General features: G+C 49.5%; 1 protein-coding gene across 14 annotated transcripts in view; it reads left to right on the top strand.

Moving 5' to 3' along the window:
* The window catches only part of Rap1gap2 (RAP1 GTPase activating protein 2), a 241,080-nt gene that overhangs the window by 115,138 nt on the left and 110,410 nt on the right, over positions 1-15,532 (top strand). For 8 of the 14 annotated variants that reach the window (XM_013503479.1, XM_013503478.1, XM_013503480.1 and 5 more), the window contains one exon: positions 7,567-7,651. In XM_013503479.1, the coding sequence (XP_013358933.1) occupies positions 7,567-7,651 (85 nt within the window). Of the gene's footprint in view, positions 1-3,195; positions 3,455-7,566; positions 7,652-15,532 lie in introns of those variants that run through there. The other 6 variants (XR_263756.2, XR_263755.2, XM_013503475.1 and 3 more) reach the window with 3 other exon arrangements.

Here is a 15,532-nt window from a genome sequence, read left to right as displayed (position 1 = left end):
TAATGTCTCACCAATGGGTCCTTCATGTGGGTGTGCAGTGCCTTCAGGATGATCTTCACATTTCACTGTTCTTTCCCGGAGAAGATCATATTCTTAGATGCTTGTAAGACAGTTGCCAGTGCCTGTGCTGGGACACAGCCCACCCTGGGTCTCCAAGAACTCAAGTGTAGAAAATGGGAGAAGGCAGTGGCTGATGTCCTCTCCTCACACCCTACAGTGGCATCTGGACTGGGTAGAGCTGGCTTTCTCATGGTGTTGGGAAAGAACACTGGGTTTGGAGTTGGCGATTTCTCTAATGAGGTCTACGTCTTGCATTTTCTGACTGTGACTTTGGGCCTACACCGAGCCCCTGGAGTTAGTTACTACCTGTTCATATGTGAACTGTGAAGCATTAGTCAGCTCTAACAGTTGCTTGTTTGGCAAAGGCTTATTTTCCAAATAAGGGAGTGGTGGCTTGCCCTTGTGGTAGGTTGGTCCTTCACCCTGAGACTTTGCTGGAGGAAGTGCAGCAGTGCCCTGCCAGGGGCTGCTGAGGGCTGTGCTCGTTCTCTGGGTTAACCTTGTTGTGTCCTGCTTCTTATGGCTGTTACCCTTGCTCCTGCCTTTGTCCTGGTCTAGGGCTTTAGGGTCTTCTAGGGAAGGGCAGTGCATTCTGCACCTAATGTACCTGAAGAGAGTGCAGGGTGTGTTCTACAGCTGTAGCTGCAGAGCCTTGCCTGGGTCCCTGTGTGCAGCTATATCTTGTTTCTCTGGGCATGGGCTGCAGCAAAGCCCCACCTGGTGCACTGGGCACACCTGCTGCATGGCCTGGCGCCTCTTGCTCTCTGTCTCAGGCATCTGTCATGTGTCTACTCCTTGAGGTGACCTGCAGACACCCTGAACCTCCTCATATAGGGACCCAGCATTTAGTAGGTGCATCACACATGTCTATCCATAAATGAATTGTGTGTTTCCTGATGAGTTCTTCCAGAACTATTGGTGCTCACTTCCTGTACACTTGGCCTGGGGTGATTTGGAAACCACTTCTTTGGAGAAGAGGAGGGAGGCATAGTTTTTGGCAACTGCTGTGACTCTCTGGGCCTCAGTGTCCTTATCTGTGTCATTAGGCGGTTGGGTAGCATCTAATAGTTTCTCCTCGGAGCTGCTTGTCTCAGCATCCAGGAACCCTGGGATTGAATTGGGGTGGGGGTTGCCATTTTGGGGAATTTTGAATCCCCATGGATCCATCATTGTGTTTTAAATATCTGGGGTCCTTTTAGAGTGCACAGGGTGGGATGGGACACCCAAGTCAACAGCGCTAAGTACCAACAGGTGAGCAACCCTCGCTCTTTCCCAAGGGACCCATCAGGGTACTCACTGTACCAGCCAGAGCCTCCACTCTGGAGTCCAAAGCCCTCTGCCCTCCCTCTACCACCAGTTCTGCTGGCCTGGTACAACTTTCTCTGCTTCTACTCTCGCCCCAGGCAGAGCATTGTTGATGTAAATGCTCTTACCTCTGTGTCTTTCCTCATGGGGCTTGGAATTATGCCAGGTACACACACCCAGGACCTATTGTGCACCCCCACAGCAGCGGAGGCTTTCATGTTTATGCCTCCTAGAGTTAGGGTGCAGAGTATGTGGGGCATCAAGTATCCCAGAGTTGAATACATTACTGCCCTCTGATTGGCTTTCTACTTCAGCCTCTTCTCCATATACCTATTTTGTCCAATTGGTTTAACTGAAGCCTTAGCAGCAATAGCCACCACCACAGCAGTGGCGGTCACATATTGCATTCTGCTGAGACACCGGGCACTGTGCTAAGTGTTTTGCAGCCTTATTCAAAACACCTTCTTCAAAATGAGGAGGCAGGTGGTATTACACCATTTCACAGATGAAGAACAGAGAGGTGAAAGAACTTGACCACATAGCGGGTCAGGGATGATACTGAAGTTCAAGTCTGGGCCTATTGGACACTAAAACCATGCTTTTGAACCACTATATGCACTGCCTATCTCCCAAGGCCAGAGCCAGCCCTTTATTGCTGCCTGTCCTGCCAGCACAGATGGATGTTCTTGAATGTCATTTCCCAGCCATGGGGATGCCCCAGAACTCCTGGCATGAAGGCCACATGATTATGCTGCTGGGTCTTGGGACTCCATAGATGGCCAGGAGGATTTCCTTGGGCATTAACCCTCAGCCTCCACTACAGCCCGTCTCTGCTGTCCCTTCCTGCCCTGCTTGCCCAGTGAGCATGTAATTTTCTGCTACCATGTGAATTGTCTAACGCATGAGTTATGTTGAGCTGCAGAGGGATTAGGCAATGAGAGTTAACTTGCCCGTTTTATGGAGGGGAAAGCAGACCTAGGACTGTGAGGGTCCAGCTCAGCAGAGTTAGCTACCTAGAGCTAGTTCTGACTTCTCTCATTATGTCTGTTTCTCATGGTGATTTCTCTTGGACCATTTGATTTTGTTGTATTTTTTAGACTATTGTGTCTAGTCTAGTTGGTCATACAGGATGAGAAGTAGGCAAAGTTAGAAAGGTAAAGTCTTCCACATGGGTGGCTGTGCTGCAGGTATTTCAGAGAGCTGAGTGTGGGGCAGAGAAGTGTGGCTTTCATCAGGGTGGGGTGGACAGGAAGCCCTGCTCCACACTGTGAACCTTCACTGCCATGGCCACAAAGCAAGGACGTGAATCACTCAGGCCCTTGGGGACACCAAATTAAGCAGCAGGAATGACAGATGGGTCCATTTGACCCCTTTGTTGTTCCTTTTTCAAAAATGAAGAGATAATTCATGTATCATAAAATCCATCCTTCTATAATAAAGTATAATATATAAATATAGAGTGAATGTATACACACACACACACATATAATTGAGTAGGTTTTAATATATTCCCAAAGTTGTGCAACCATCACCACAATCTAGTTCCAGAATATTTTTATCACCTCAAAAAGAAACTCTGTACTTATTAGCAGGTAGTCTTCCCTCTTCCCTCAGTCCTCTAGCAACCAGTAATCTACTTTTTATTTCTGGATTTCTTATTTTGGACTTTTTGTAGAAATGAGATCACATAATACAGTAGGTGGCCCTTTGTACCCGTTCTTTTTCACATGTGTGTTTTCAAGGTCCCTCTGTGCTGTAGCATGTATGATGACTTCATCTCTCTTTGTGACTAAATAATATTCCATTGTATGGAATGATTGCATTTGTTGGTTGATGGATGTTTGGGTTGCTTCCACCTTTTGGCTACTGTGACTCACATTTCTCTCTTTTTATTTTTCCCATGAGAAGCTCTTTACAGCATTCAGCTGTCTGTATACTTCTAGTTTGGCTGCATGGATGGCAAGAGCTGTGTGTGTGGTTGGGGCAGTGGGGTGGTGAGAGATGCAGAAAAGTGGAGTTTGCAGGTTTCCCAGAACTCTCTGCCAGAGAGAGGCTTTCCACCATCTGCCCCAGAGCCATCTGCTGCTAGGTGGGTATTTTTCCTGCTGTTGATTATTAACTAGAGGTTATAGTCCTAAGAGTAAATCCCCAGGGCTGGAAATGATGCTTATTTGAGATGCCAGAAATATTTTCCAAGACACTTAAACAGCTCTGCACCTTGGCTTCTCCATCTCCACGTGGAGGCCAGATCACCATCTTATGTCGTGGGACCATCACAGTCTGCGTCATAATAGGACTTCATGTTTTATTTCACAGCCATTACTTTTAAATCTTCAGAACATTGTTGCCTGCCTCTCTGCAGGTGAAGGAACTGAGACACAGGGACCTGAGGTAACGTAACCAAGGTCACACAGCAGAGTAGCAGGTAGAACAGACCCCGAACCCGGGAATCTCTTGGTTCCTAGTGTAGCACGCTCTCCAGAGGCATTTGCAAGTGGTGGTGGACAGTTGCATGACTTTGAGGGTCTGGGGCAGAGGCACCACTCCTGTGACCCATCCGGCCCTGTCTGGTGAACCAGTGCTCTCTAGGTGAACTACCTTCTACTCCAAGGCCCTTTGATCCTTTCCTCCTGGGGCCGCATTTGGCTGAAGTTAGCTGGGACCATACCTGGCCTCCCTGGGGCTCTCTCTGCCCCAGCATCTCTCATGCTTTGAGGGGAAAATTTCCAGAGTGGGGGACCTCAGCACCTGGCAGCTCCGGGCAGCAGAGATGCGGAGTGGGCAGCATGTCTGGGACCCCAGGTGGAGGAGGCTCTTCAGACTTTCCCATTCAGCTGCCCTCACTCCCTTCTTTTCCAGCCAAATGTATAGTCTTCCTTCCCCCTCTGCCTTCTGTCCATCTTCCTTTCCTCTTCCTTTCAGGTTGTCTCCATCACCAACACTTCCTCTTAAGGGTCGCTGTGGGTCCCCAGTGGGTCTGAGACCTCGTGTCTTACAGCAGTTTATGACTAGGTTGACCTTGGGGCCACGGCACATGGCAAGGGTATTGTGACTCACAAGAAAGTTGTCACCTCTGCTTATAATAAATGCAAGCAGACTGAAGGTTATCCCTTGATATAAGCATATTAGTTTGACCTACTCATATGTGACATGTTTGCCTGGGTGGGAAAGAAAGGGCAGGAATTACACTGAGTACTGCAGCTTATTCTATCTTATCTTTTTTTTTTTTTTTTTTCTTTTTCTTATCTGTGTACCAGGTGGTAGCTGGGTCAGGTCTGGTTGTCCTGGGGACAGGGTGGCTCATATGTACTTGTCATTCTGGTGAGGGCTGGGGCAGGACAAGGTCAAGCATAGCTGATCAGAGCAGGGATGGTGAGGCAGAAGCAGGGATTTCATCTCCTTGTTTTTGATCCTCCAATCAAGACCAAGGCCTGGGCTGTGTATGGCTTTCCTAGGGCTGCCATTACCAAGTGCTAAAACTAGGTGGATTAAAGCAACAGACGCTTATTGGCTCAGTTCTGGAGGCCAGAAGTCCAAGATCAATATGTTAGCGGGGCCATGAGCTCTCTGAAGCTTCTGGGGAAACATTCTTCTGGCGCCTGGCAGTACCAGCAGTCCTTGGTGTTCCTTTGGTTTCAGCCACATCACTCTAACTTCCACCTCCATTGTCACATGGGGCTCTCCATTTGTCTGTGTCTTCATATGATCACCTTTTATTCTTATAAGGTGCTCAGCTCTTAAATAGGGGGGAGGGTTGGAGCCACAAGTGGGGATGGTGCAATGTGGCTCCCTCTAGCTATTACCCAAAGCCATGTGTATACCAAGGTGAGGTGGATTCTGATTTGCAGGCAAGGGCTGATGTGTACGTACTGATCTTTTTGAGGGTAGCAGCCATGCCTTCTGCTTACCTGGGTTTCACCTCCTGAGTCCTGGACACAGTGCTGGGGCTAATATGAGTCTGTTAGCCATGGGTGTTCGCTTCTGAACTTAGGTATCATTTGGGAAATTGTTCTGACTGGAAACTTCCTTGTGTTTCCACTTGATGGTTCTCTCTACTCTCTAGGGATGAGAGCTGGGTGCTGTTAACAAGCTGACATGGGGGAGAGGGGCTCAGACCAGGGAGGGGTTGGGTGCGGGCCCTTTTTTTCCCAGGACTCACAGACCACAGACAGTGTAGTTACATCTGCTCTGGTCCCGTGGATGTGGGTATAAAACCAGACAGCATGAGTGCATGAATGTTCCTTGATTGATGGTATTAAAAACCTGCCAGCATTGCCCCCTATTCCTGGAGAGCCAGAACTGCTGCTGTTCAGGGTGTTCACAAGCCACCTCCAAGGGGCCAGAGATCTGGGTTGTGGACTGCCTTTCCTCTGCTCTCTGGTTGATTTTCCCAGATTTCCGGCCCCGCAGGGAAAGCTGTCCTTGTCCTCACCTTAGGGGACCTGTGGGCAGTGCTCCCATCCTTGATAGCCTTCCTTTCTTCCTTCCCTTCTCTCCTTCTAGCTTTCAGGGGCCAGGCCCATCACGGCAAAATAGGAGCTGCCTGGGAAGGGACAAGTGGCAGGAGGGCAGGCCTGTGTTGGCCCAGCTCTGCTGGGACCAAGGCAGGTGAGGGCAGAGCAGCAGCAGGACCTCACAGTGGTGATGTCTGTTGCTCTACATGGAAGGGGAAGTGGGTGGCTCTAGCTGAGAGGTCAGGGGAGGTGGTGCATCCCTTTCTGTGTGAATGTGTGTGTGCACATGGGTGCGCGTGTGTCACGTGCTGAGTCTTGGCCCGCTACTTCCTGTGCCAGTTAACAGTCTGGGTCAGGAGTCAGGGAGACCCTCTCCACAGCCATCACACGTCATATCACCAAGGTCCAGGAAGAAATGCGCATAAAGACAGATGGAGTTGTAGGAAGGGATGTTGGTGGTGGCCAGAGTTGGGGTTTGTGGAGATGTATCGATTCTGTGCTGAGCCAGATATCCTGCAGCCTCCTTGTTTGGCTGCTGAGAGAACAGTGAGGGTGGCTGGCTGTACGGGCAGCCAGGGTTATTGTGCCAGGATAACATGCCTGGTTTCTCAAGAGATGTTAGATGGGCCATGAGCTGAGGGGAGCAGGACTGGATGGTGCCTGGGCCCTAGGGCCAGGCCCAGGCCTCTGAGGAGCTGGGGGGTGCTGGGATCTGTAGGGAATGTGGGCCTCTCTTACAAAAAGGACTTAGGCTGGATTTGTCACCTCCACTGGCAGGACATGGGCTAGAAATAGGTACAGAAGCATTCCCTGCAGGTGGCAGTGGGGGTCCTTTTATCACTGAAGTAGGACATAGGTGTCAGGCTGACTCTCCTGACTACTTTAAGGTGGGGCTCTTGTAAAGCTGGAGGCTTTGACAGCATGGTTTTGTAGGTTCTCAGTACTGTTGTTCTTGCCCTCTCATTTCCTCTTGGGCTTTCTCCAGGCACATCCCAGACACCAGTGTCCCTATGCCGGGGGAATCCCCAGGTTCTGGCCAGCTGGCCCTCTTGCATAACTCACTGTGGAGCCTTCTCCCACTTTGAACAGTCTGCCTGATGATGGGACGGCAAACAAGCTCTCCCTGGTCACCAGTAAAAGGGCCAGATGGGGAGTGGGGAGAGTGTGAGTGTGGCGAACTTGTTACAATCGTGTTGCCATGGTGACACAGCTCTGTTTAGCTGCCTTTTCTGGGTCCTAGCCGACATGGACTAAAATAAGTTTTACCTGCAGCTCACACAGCAGGTAACCCTGGCATCTCCATGTCAGTCTGTGTGTGTGTGTATGTGTGTGTAAAGTCAGAGGGGCCCAAGTGAGAATACATCCCACACGTTGATCTCTAGCCCCTTCTCTTCCCTTGGCCCAGTTTTGTGTCTCTTTAAACCCATGGTTCTGAGATTTCAGGTGCACTAGAGTTCTCTGTAGTGCTTTCTAAACAGGTTCTTGGGCTTCACCTCTGGAGATTCTGGCTTGCACCTGAGAAATTGCATTTCCAGAAAGTTTCCAAAGGTTGCTGGTGGCCCAGGGACCGCCTTTAGAGTAGCACTGCTGTAGGTGCTGGTACATGTCAGTAAGGAAATGTAGTCTGCTCTAGCTTTTTGCATTGTGCATTAAGCTGCTTCCCCAAGCCAGTCCACCCTTAGAGCACACAGGAGAGGCCTAGGCAGGCTCTTGCTCACTGTTTCTATGCTCTTTGGTCTCTTCACAGGAAGCAGGAGCTGGCCAACAGCCCAGATGTGACCCTCCCAGACCAGCCGCTGTCCCCTCCTCTCACTGCGCCCCCCACCATGAAGGTAAGAGGCTAAGGGTCGATAAGCATGGAGGGAGGGCATGTGAGAGAAAGTCTCGAAGCCTTGCTGTTGTTTTGGCTCCAGGACCAGCTGCTTCCATCCATCCCCGTGGGGGATGTAGAGCGCCTGACACCTCTGGAGGCAGGATCTAATTAAGCTTGCTAGTGCAGGAGGAAAGTGTGATTGAGGCTCAGGAGTGTCTTTGAGGAGAGACTGGGACTGAAACGGGATTGGTAGGAGCAGTGGAGTTTGAGAGCAAGGGCCCCAGGCCAGAGGAGGAGAAGGGACTGCTGCCCAAGAGTGTCTGGGGCTAGAGGTGGGTCTTCCTGGAATTTGATGAGCACTTGCAGGGTGGTCTACCTGCCTCTGACTAGCGGGATAGCCCTGCTACCCCGATCCATGTGGGAGAGTTGTCCTGGAGGCTGTGGGGGGGACCAGTGATTCTTTTTCTATCAGTACTTTATTTATAAGCCTCTTTCCTAGGGATCTCATCCCAGGAGGCATAGGACTCTCCCCTTCCCTGAAAGGGGACAGTCATTTCCCTCTGCCACACCTGTCCTTTTTCACCTGTCCGTCCTCTGGGCAGGACAAGCACATAGCCCTGTTCTGGCTCTCAGGGAGTAGTTTTAGCTCAGCCATTTTTTTCCTGCCTGGGCTGCCATGTACCTTCTCCTCTGTTTTATACTTTATTGGGTAAGGACTGGCTCTGAAGAAGTCACCTGCTTTCCGAGTCATCTAAAGGGACATCTAGGCCAGCCTCAAACCTGTCCCAGGGCTCTGCTCTGAGGTGACTCACAGGGAAATAATTAGGCATCTCTTTCCTGATGCTCCGTATTACTCCCTCTCTTCCCTGGCCGAATCTATTTCAAGTTGACAGCTGTAAAGGAAGCAGGTAAAAGTCACCCCATGTTGGATGCTTGCCTTGCAGAGCCATGTGACATTAGCCAAGAGGGAGTATGTGCAAAGGCACAGAGCCTGCCCTGGTTGGGTTTGGTGCTCAGCGGTGGACAGAGGGTAGGACAAGGCACAGTGCTGACAGTCCTGGTGGGGCACCTGGAAGCCCTGGAAACCAGACCACCTTGACCAATCCAGCTCCAGTGCTGGCATCTGACCCAGCTGTAGGCGTTATTTGTGTACACAGAGTGAAGCTGAAGAGCACGTTTCCGTTCTGAGTTTCGGCCTGTGATCTCAGGAAGGTTGTTGTGCTGACAGATGGTGGGAATTTGAAGGGAGAGCTTGAAAACCTAGGAGGAGTTTCAGAGTCCTTGTGGCAGGCTTTACTCACACACTCGTTTAATTCATTCAACACCCAATATTTATTTGAATGTTGCATTAGTCAGGACTCTTGGTTGCAAGTGACAGAAACATAACTTACTTGGTCCCATCATCTTAATCTCTGGCAAAATCCTCAGTGATCTCAGTGCCCTTAATTAGGAAATTTTTGGCCTCTGTAACAGCAAGTGCAGGTGCCAGGAATGGCTGCATCCAGGAAATCTGCTTCTTCTCCTATTTTATGTTTCTTTCATTCTTTGTCTCTGTGGTAGCAGGATAGAGATAGCTGTTCCTACTGGTTAACTACCACAGAAAGAGAAGAATCTTTTCCTCAGTACTTTTAACAAAAGTCCCAGGAGGAACATCATTGGGCATGTGTCTATCTCTAAATCAATCACTGTGGCCAGAGGGATAGAAGGCTGTGATTGGCCAGGTCTGGGTCTCATGACCTAAACTGTAAGAATTGAGAGTAGGGGAGACATGGCTCCCCAAGGGAAAACTGAAGCACTACTCTGAGAAGAAAGGACATAGACACAGGGTAGGTAAGAGAAATACCTTTCTATTCCTGGTGATGATGATGTGCTAGGCCCAGAGCTGGATGCTGTTGGCCTCTAATAGAAGAAGATACTGTGGTTTCCTGCTCTCTTAGAGCTGATTGTCTCCCTAGGAGCCAAAAGTTGAAAATATAACAAGAATGAGGCATGGCAGTTTAGTTTGGTGCACATTCGAAGGAGAAGCCATGTGTAGTTCAATGAAAATAAAACATTGGAGCTTGAGGGTGCTTTAACCGGCTCTTGGAAGACAGGTAAGATTTCTTTGAGAGACTGGTATTTGAACTGAGCCCTGAGAGTTCCATAGGACTTAAAGGTGGAGTCAGAAAGGAAAAGCACATTCTATATCCTAGCTATTCTGAGGCCAAGGAACCAGCCACACCTGCACTGTCTGGGACCTCCTTGGGGAAGGAGAATTTTAGGTTGAAGATGTAGCTTGGTGGTAGAGCACTTGCCTACCATACTGGAGGCCCTGAGTTTGAGCCCCATTCCCCCGACCCCTGGTAGAATCTCAGGTGTAAGCCTAGCCCACGGAATCAGAATCTGCATTTTAGCAATCTTTCCAGGTGATTTGTAGGCATGTAACAACTTGAGAAGCACTATTGTGGGTTTGAGCCATGGGCCTCTGAGTAGAAAGAAGGTTGTGAAGGAACTGGAGGTGGCAGGCAGAAGACTCCAGAATGGCCAGAGCATGTTAAGTTAGGGACTGAGAGGCTGGGCTTGTAGGCAGGTACCAGATTAAACAGACACTGGACGTTGTGTTAAAGATTCTGGAGTTTTTCCTAGTTAAGGGCACTGAGATCACTGAAGATTTTGCCAGAGATTAAGATGATAGGACTTTTGAACAATCACCCTAGGTGTTGTGAGGAGAATCTATGAGAGGGACAGAGTGGAAATTAGTAGATGCACTGGAGGCCACTGCATGAATCCAGGGGGAGAGGACAGGGCCTGACTCCAAGGTGCCAATGGGGTTGTTGGGAAGTAGTCTGATCCCAGATTTCTCAGGTGGTAGATTGATGACATCAGAGGACTTGAGGAGAAAGAAAAGGAAAGAATGGCCCTAGTTTTAGAGCTACTGGACTTGGCACCATTTTCTGAGATAAGAGGAAGGTCATGATGTAAACCCTGAGTTGAGCATGCCTGCGACAGGAACGAGTATGTAGTGGGCAGCTGGGTAGTTGGGGCCAGGCTTAGGAGAAGGGTCGGGACTGGAGGTCAGGCTCTGGGAGTGGTTCTTCTGGAGAAGGGGGTTGAAGCTCTCCAGGGAAAGGGTGGAGTGAGAAGACAAGAGGTTCCTGGGGTGGCCCGTTGAGGTGTTCTCTCAGGTAAAGGCCAGTGCTGGGGCCTCTGTGTATGAAGCTGGACCAAGGTGTATAGGAGCAGCATTTCACAGAGGGGGAAGGGCAGCTGGAGGAGCGGCTGTGGAGAGACCAAGTAGGATGTAGAGTGTACGGGGCCCACTGGGCAGAGTGGGCTGGAAGTTGCTGGAATGTAATTGAGACCAGTCTTGGAAAGGGATGAGGGTGACAGCACTGCCAAGTGCATAGGAGTGAGTGGAGGTGGTGAAAAAGTCAAAAGATGTGGACAGACCGTGAGAGGTAGGGAGACCTTAGTGTGTAGACATATTGTAAGGAGGGAGCTCTGCTCTGGCCATCCTGGGGCTGGGGGGTCTTAGGCAAACCTGGAGCAGATCGCAGTTTTCAAAAGGTATCCTCTGCTCCACATACTCTAACTTTTCTTCTTCGAACTCAGCTCAGGGGTTTCCTTGCCCGTGACCGTTTCTGTCCAGGCCCCAAGGGCAAGGTCAGACCTGGGAACAGGAAGAATGCAAAGGTTTGTCCTGAGTATTCTGTCTGGGTTTGAACCCTTTCATGGTTGGTGTTGGGGTGAGTCTGTTGGTTGTTCCTGGATTAAGGGTCTCTTTGTCGCTGTCATTTGGGTTTATTTTGTGGCTGACAGTCTGTGGCTGTGGTTAGGAGTCTGTCTGTGGCTGGGACATTTTTTTCCCTTTGTGCAAAACCTAACTGCTCATCAGGGATTTAAAACCACATTCCTCACCTCACACCAACCTGCTCACCACAGAGGAGTGGCCCTTTGTGACTGCACTTGCCAAATAATATCGCAGCTCCTCACTGCTGGTTGTCTGATTCTTTTGGGTCCCAGTCTTTGAGGCGCCAGGCCTTGGCATGGGGTGGGTGCCTGGGAGATATTTGTATACTGTACAGGATATCCAGGTTGGAGCAGCTTGTTCTGGTACTCATCCTCCAACCCCTTAGTTTTGCCTCCCCTGTCTCCAAGAGTGGGGTCAGGTCTGTGTTTTGTTGATACCTCCAGAGTCCCCAGGGTTATTGTACATTGAAGCTGGAGACACCCTGGAGTGGAGGTCAGTCTCTCTCTCTCTCTCTCTCTCTCTCTCTCTCTCTCTCTCTCTCTCTCTCTCTCCTCCAGCCCTGGGTCCATTAATTGCTTCTGCGTCCCCTGAGCATCTGAGCAGTGAGAAAACTGGTTCCCTTGGCAATGCAGACTCAGGGTGGGGTGGTGGACACCCCTTTGGTTAGTTACTTTGGGAGTCAGAATGTCAGGGATGGGTAAGCCAATTCCTTTACAGATAAACCAGAGTCCCAGAAGTAAGAAATGGCTCACTCAAGGTCCCAGTGAAGTTAGTTGTGTTCCTTCTGCATTCAGCAGAGTAAGTGAAATGCTAAGACCCAGGCCACTGGAAAGTGCTGTTCTCATCCCACCACATACACTCAAGGACAGCCCTTCCGGTTGCTTCTCCCACAGTGAAGGGTGGCAGGACTGCAGGAGCAGTACTGCCTCCAGCCCGAGAACCTCCCCATCCCCTTGCCCCTGACAACACGCGTGGTGCCATCCATCCTTCGCATACCCTCCCCCACCTCTTTGCTGTTTGTGTTTTTCAAGGGGATTTTTTTTTTTTTTCCTAATAGGAAGCTGAGAAAAAGCAACCAAAGTGATACTGAGCAGATGGGCTGAATGGGAGCCCAGTTCCCAGTCAGAACTCAAACTGTGGATGGGGCAGGGTGGGCTGAGAGGGACTGGGGGCTCCCTTCCCAGGAATGTGATGGGTTGTTTCCAGGAACACATTTTTCATGAAAGTGGTTTTCATGTCTAAATAGTTCAACAGGCACTTGGGAGAGGCAGTCGTGTGCCCAGCCTTGTGCTGGGTCCTGTGGAGACCTGCCAGAGCACTGTCCTTGACCCTCATGGAGCTTGCTGTCTACAGGGGGACTTAACTGGAAATTAAGGAAACGAGCACAGGAAACCATATGGCTCAGCATGTGATGAGGCTCACTGTGAATATGGCTTCTCAGGGGTGGAGAGGAGCAGGGAGGCAGGCCGAGGGGGCTGTCAGCGGGGGCCCTCAGGGGAGCATGGCGGCTGGGCTAACCCCCCAGGACATCATACAGACCACAGCCCTCTGGGCTCTGAGAAGAGGAGCTGGGCTCAGCCCTCCAGATTCTTCTAAGTGTGGGCACTTCATTGACGTTGACTTCATGCTGGGACTTGGATTTGACCCTGACCTGAACTGGCGCTCGTGTCCCCATAGCCCCATCAACTCTGGGCTGGCTGGAAGGTGACCCTTGCCCATTTTCTCTGTCTCTCTTTGTGCAAGTCTGAGGGTAACCTTGTCAGGCCTTCTCCTTTCCAGAAGAGGGCCAGGGAGGCTCGGGGTTCCCCTGTAGGGAAGAGAAGAAAGGCTTCTTCCTGTATTGCTCTTTTAGTGCTTTGTCCACCATAACCAGCTGATGCCCTCAGAATCTCTCAGAGAAAGGTGAAGCAGGTGTGCAAGCTTCATAAGCCTGGGAAGGAAGTGGAGGTACAAAGACCTTCCCTTTGCTTCCTTCATCCCTTTGGGCCGAGCTGTGCTGGGCTCCTCCTTGCCCACAAAGCACTCTCTCTCCCTTTCCAGCTTGTAACATAGCCCTGGGTCAAATCCATCTCTTCTTTGGTCCTAGTTCCTGTCCCCAGTCTTCCATCTAGGCTGGGGAGAAAGACTGTCCCAGTCCACCAGGACTGATTAAGGGAGGGTCAGCCCCCCATATAGCAACCAATTTTATATGGACAAGAGGAGCCTACAGAGTGCATCCCTGCCCTCAGTAGCCAAATAAGTCCGTGTTCGTGTCTGCCTTAAATCAGAGCTGCTGTGTTAGGCTCCCTACCCATAGACCTATGGGAAACCAAAGAGTTACTGGAAAGTGGCTCCTGAGGAGATGGTGTACGGAGCAGCCGTGTTTGGATAGGGCATATAAATGGGGCCTGTGGGTGTGCATTTGTGGGAGGGTTGTTGGAGAACATTTGTGGAAGGGATTCTTGCGCTGGAGCAGGAAGGGCTCAGGACATCAGCAGGGAGGCGTGGTTTCCCCTCTTCAGGTGATCCCTGGAAGGGTCTGCCCTACTTCCTATGGCAGGTATTTGTTCCCCATGCTCCCTCTGCTGGAGGGATGCCTGGCCAGTGCTCTGTTGAGGCGCTGTGGGTCCTCCCATTTATGCCACCTGTTCCAGATGTGGCTGAGACGCATGTCGTTCCCTCAGGAGCAACTTCCCAGAAGCCCTTTGATTTCTTGTAGCCCAAGGGCAGACATGAGGGAGGACTCATCTGCCTCCTGAGGGTGGAGGTGCATCTGTACCTGCTTGTGTGACTCTTCCTCCTCAGGTGTGTACCTGTGTGCGGATGCATTTTTTTTCTGATTTTATTCATGGTTTAAGACCTATTACCTTGTACTTCTTGCAAATTACTTTAGGTACAACTTGATCTTAAAAACTTACATGCATGTAAATGTCTAAATCGTAACTATATGCTTTTATTAATGGACATATCAGTGCTCCCTACATCCTGGTCATTTTTTTTTTTTTTTTTTTTTTCTTTTTGAGAGAGGGTTTCACTATGCAGTTCAGGCTGGCCTTGAACTCATTTTGTAGCCCAGGCTGGCCTTGAACTCACATTGTTCCTCTGGCCTCAGCCTCCCAAGTGCTGGGATTACAGGTGTGTACCACCATGCCCAGCCAGGATACAGAACATTTCTATCACTCAAGAAAATTCTTCCAGGTCCCTTCCAATCAGTCCCAAATACACCATCCAGAAGCACCCAGTGTTCTGATTTGTTTTTACCATAAATTAGTTTGTTTGCTCTAGAACTTAATTTCAGTGGAATCACATACTATTTACTCTTCTGTGCCCAGCTCAGGGTAGTATATGTGAGATTTGCCCATGCAGCTGGATGTCTTGGTAGTTTGTTCTTTCTATTGCTGAGTAATATTCCATTGTATGACTGTACCTAATTTGCTTGTTTTCTTATCAGGAGACATTTGGATTGTTTCCAGTTTGGGCTGTAAGGAATAGCCAAATGCTTTGAACATTCTGGAATAAGTTTTGTTTTGTTTAGACATGTGTTTTCATTTTCTAGGAGTAAAATTGCTAGGTCAAAGAGTAAGTGAATGTTTAACTTTATATGAAAGCGTCCAGCTATTTCCTAGTGTTTGTACCCTTTTGTATTTTCACTGAGAATGCCATTAGAGCTCTGGCTGCTTCACATTGTCACCCTTGTTATTGTTAGTCTTTTACTTTTAACCACTCAAGTGGGTGTGTAGTGGTATCGCATTGTAGTTTTAATTTGCATTTCTCTCATGACTAATGTTGTTGAGCCAATTGCGATCCATCTCAGTTTAATTGTGTATGGCATGGTGTAAGGGTCCAGGCCCATTTATTCTTATATGGATATCCTGTTGTTCCCGCATCATTTCTTTCCCCCACTGAATTGCTTTGGTGTTCTAGTAAAAAAACCCTGCTGGCTATAGATGTACACCCATGTGTTTGTGTGGTGTTTCTCTAAGCCATGGCGTTTCTCTAGACTGAGAGAAAATATGTGACTTTTGTGCCATCGCCCCACCTTATGCCCCTATGGCAGATGTTAGTAATGATCCTAAGAGCTTAAACATGGTTTCAGACTCCCGTCCAACAAAGCACTGCAGGCAGCCTCCTGACAGTCATTTGGAATTGTCTTTTGAGATGAATTACTTTTGGCATCTCTTAGTGAAACTG

This window comes from Chinchilla lanigera, unplaced genomic scaffold (genome assembly GCF_000276665.1).
Source record: "Chinchilla lanigera isolate Chin_1 unplaced genomic scaffold, ChiLan1.0 scaffold00080, whole genome shotgun sequence".
NCBI lineage: Eukaryota > Metazoa > Chordata > Mammalia > Rodentia > Chinchillidae > Chinchilla > Chinchilla lanigera.
This window is presented reverse-complemented; position numbering and strand designations above follow the sequence as displayed.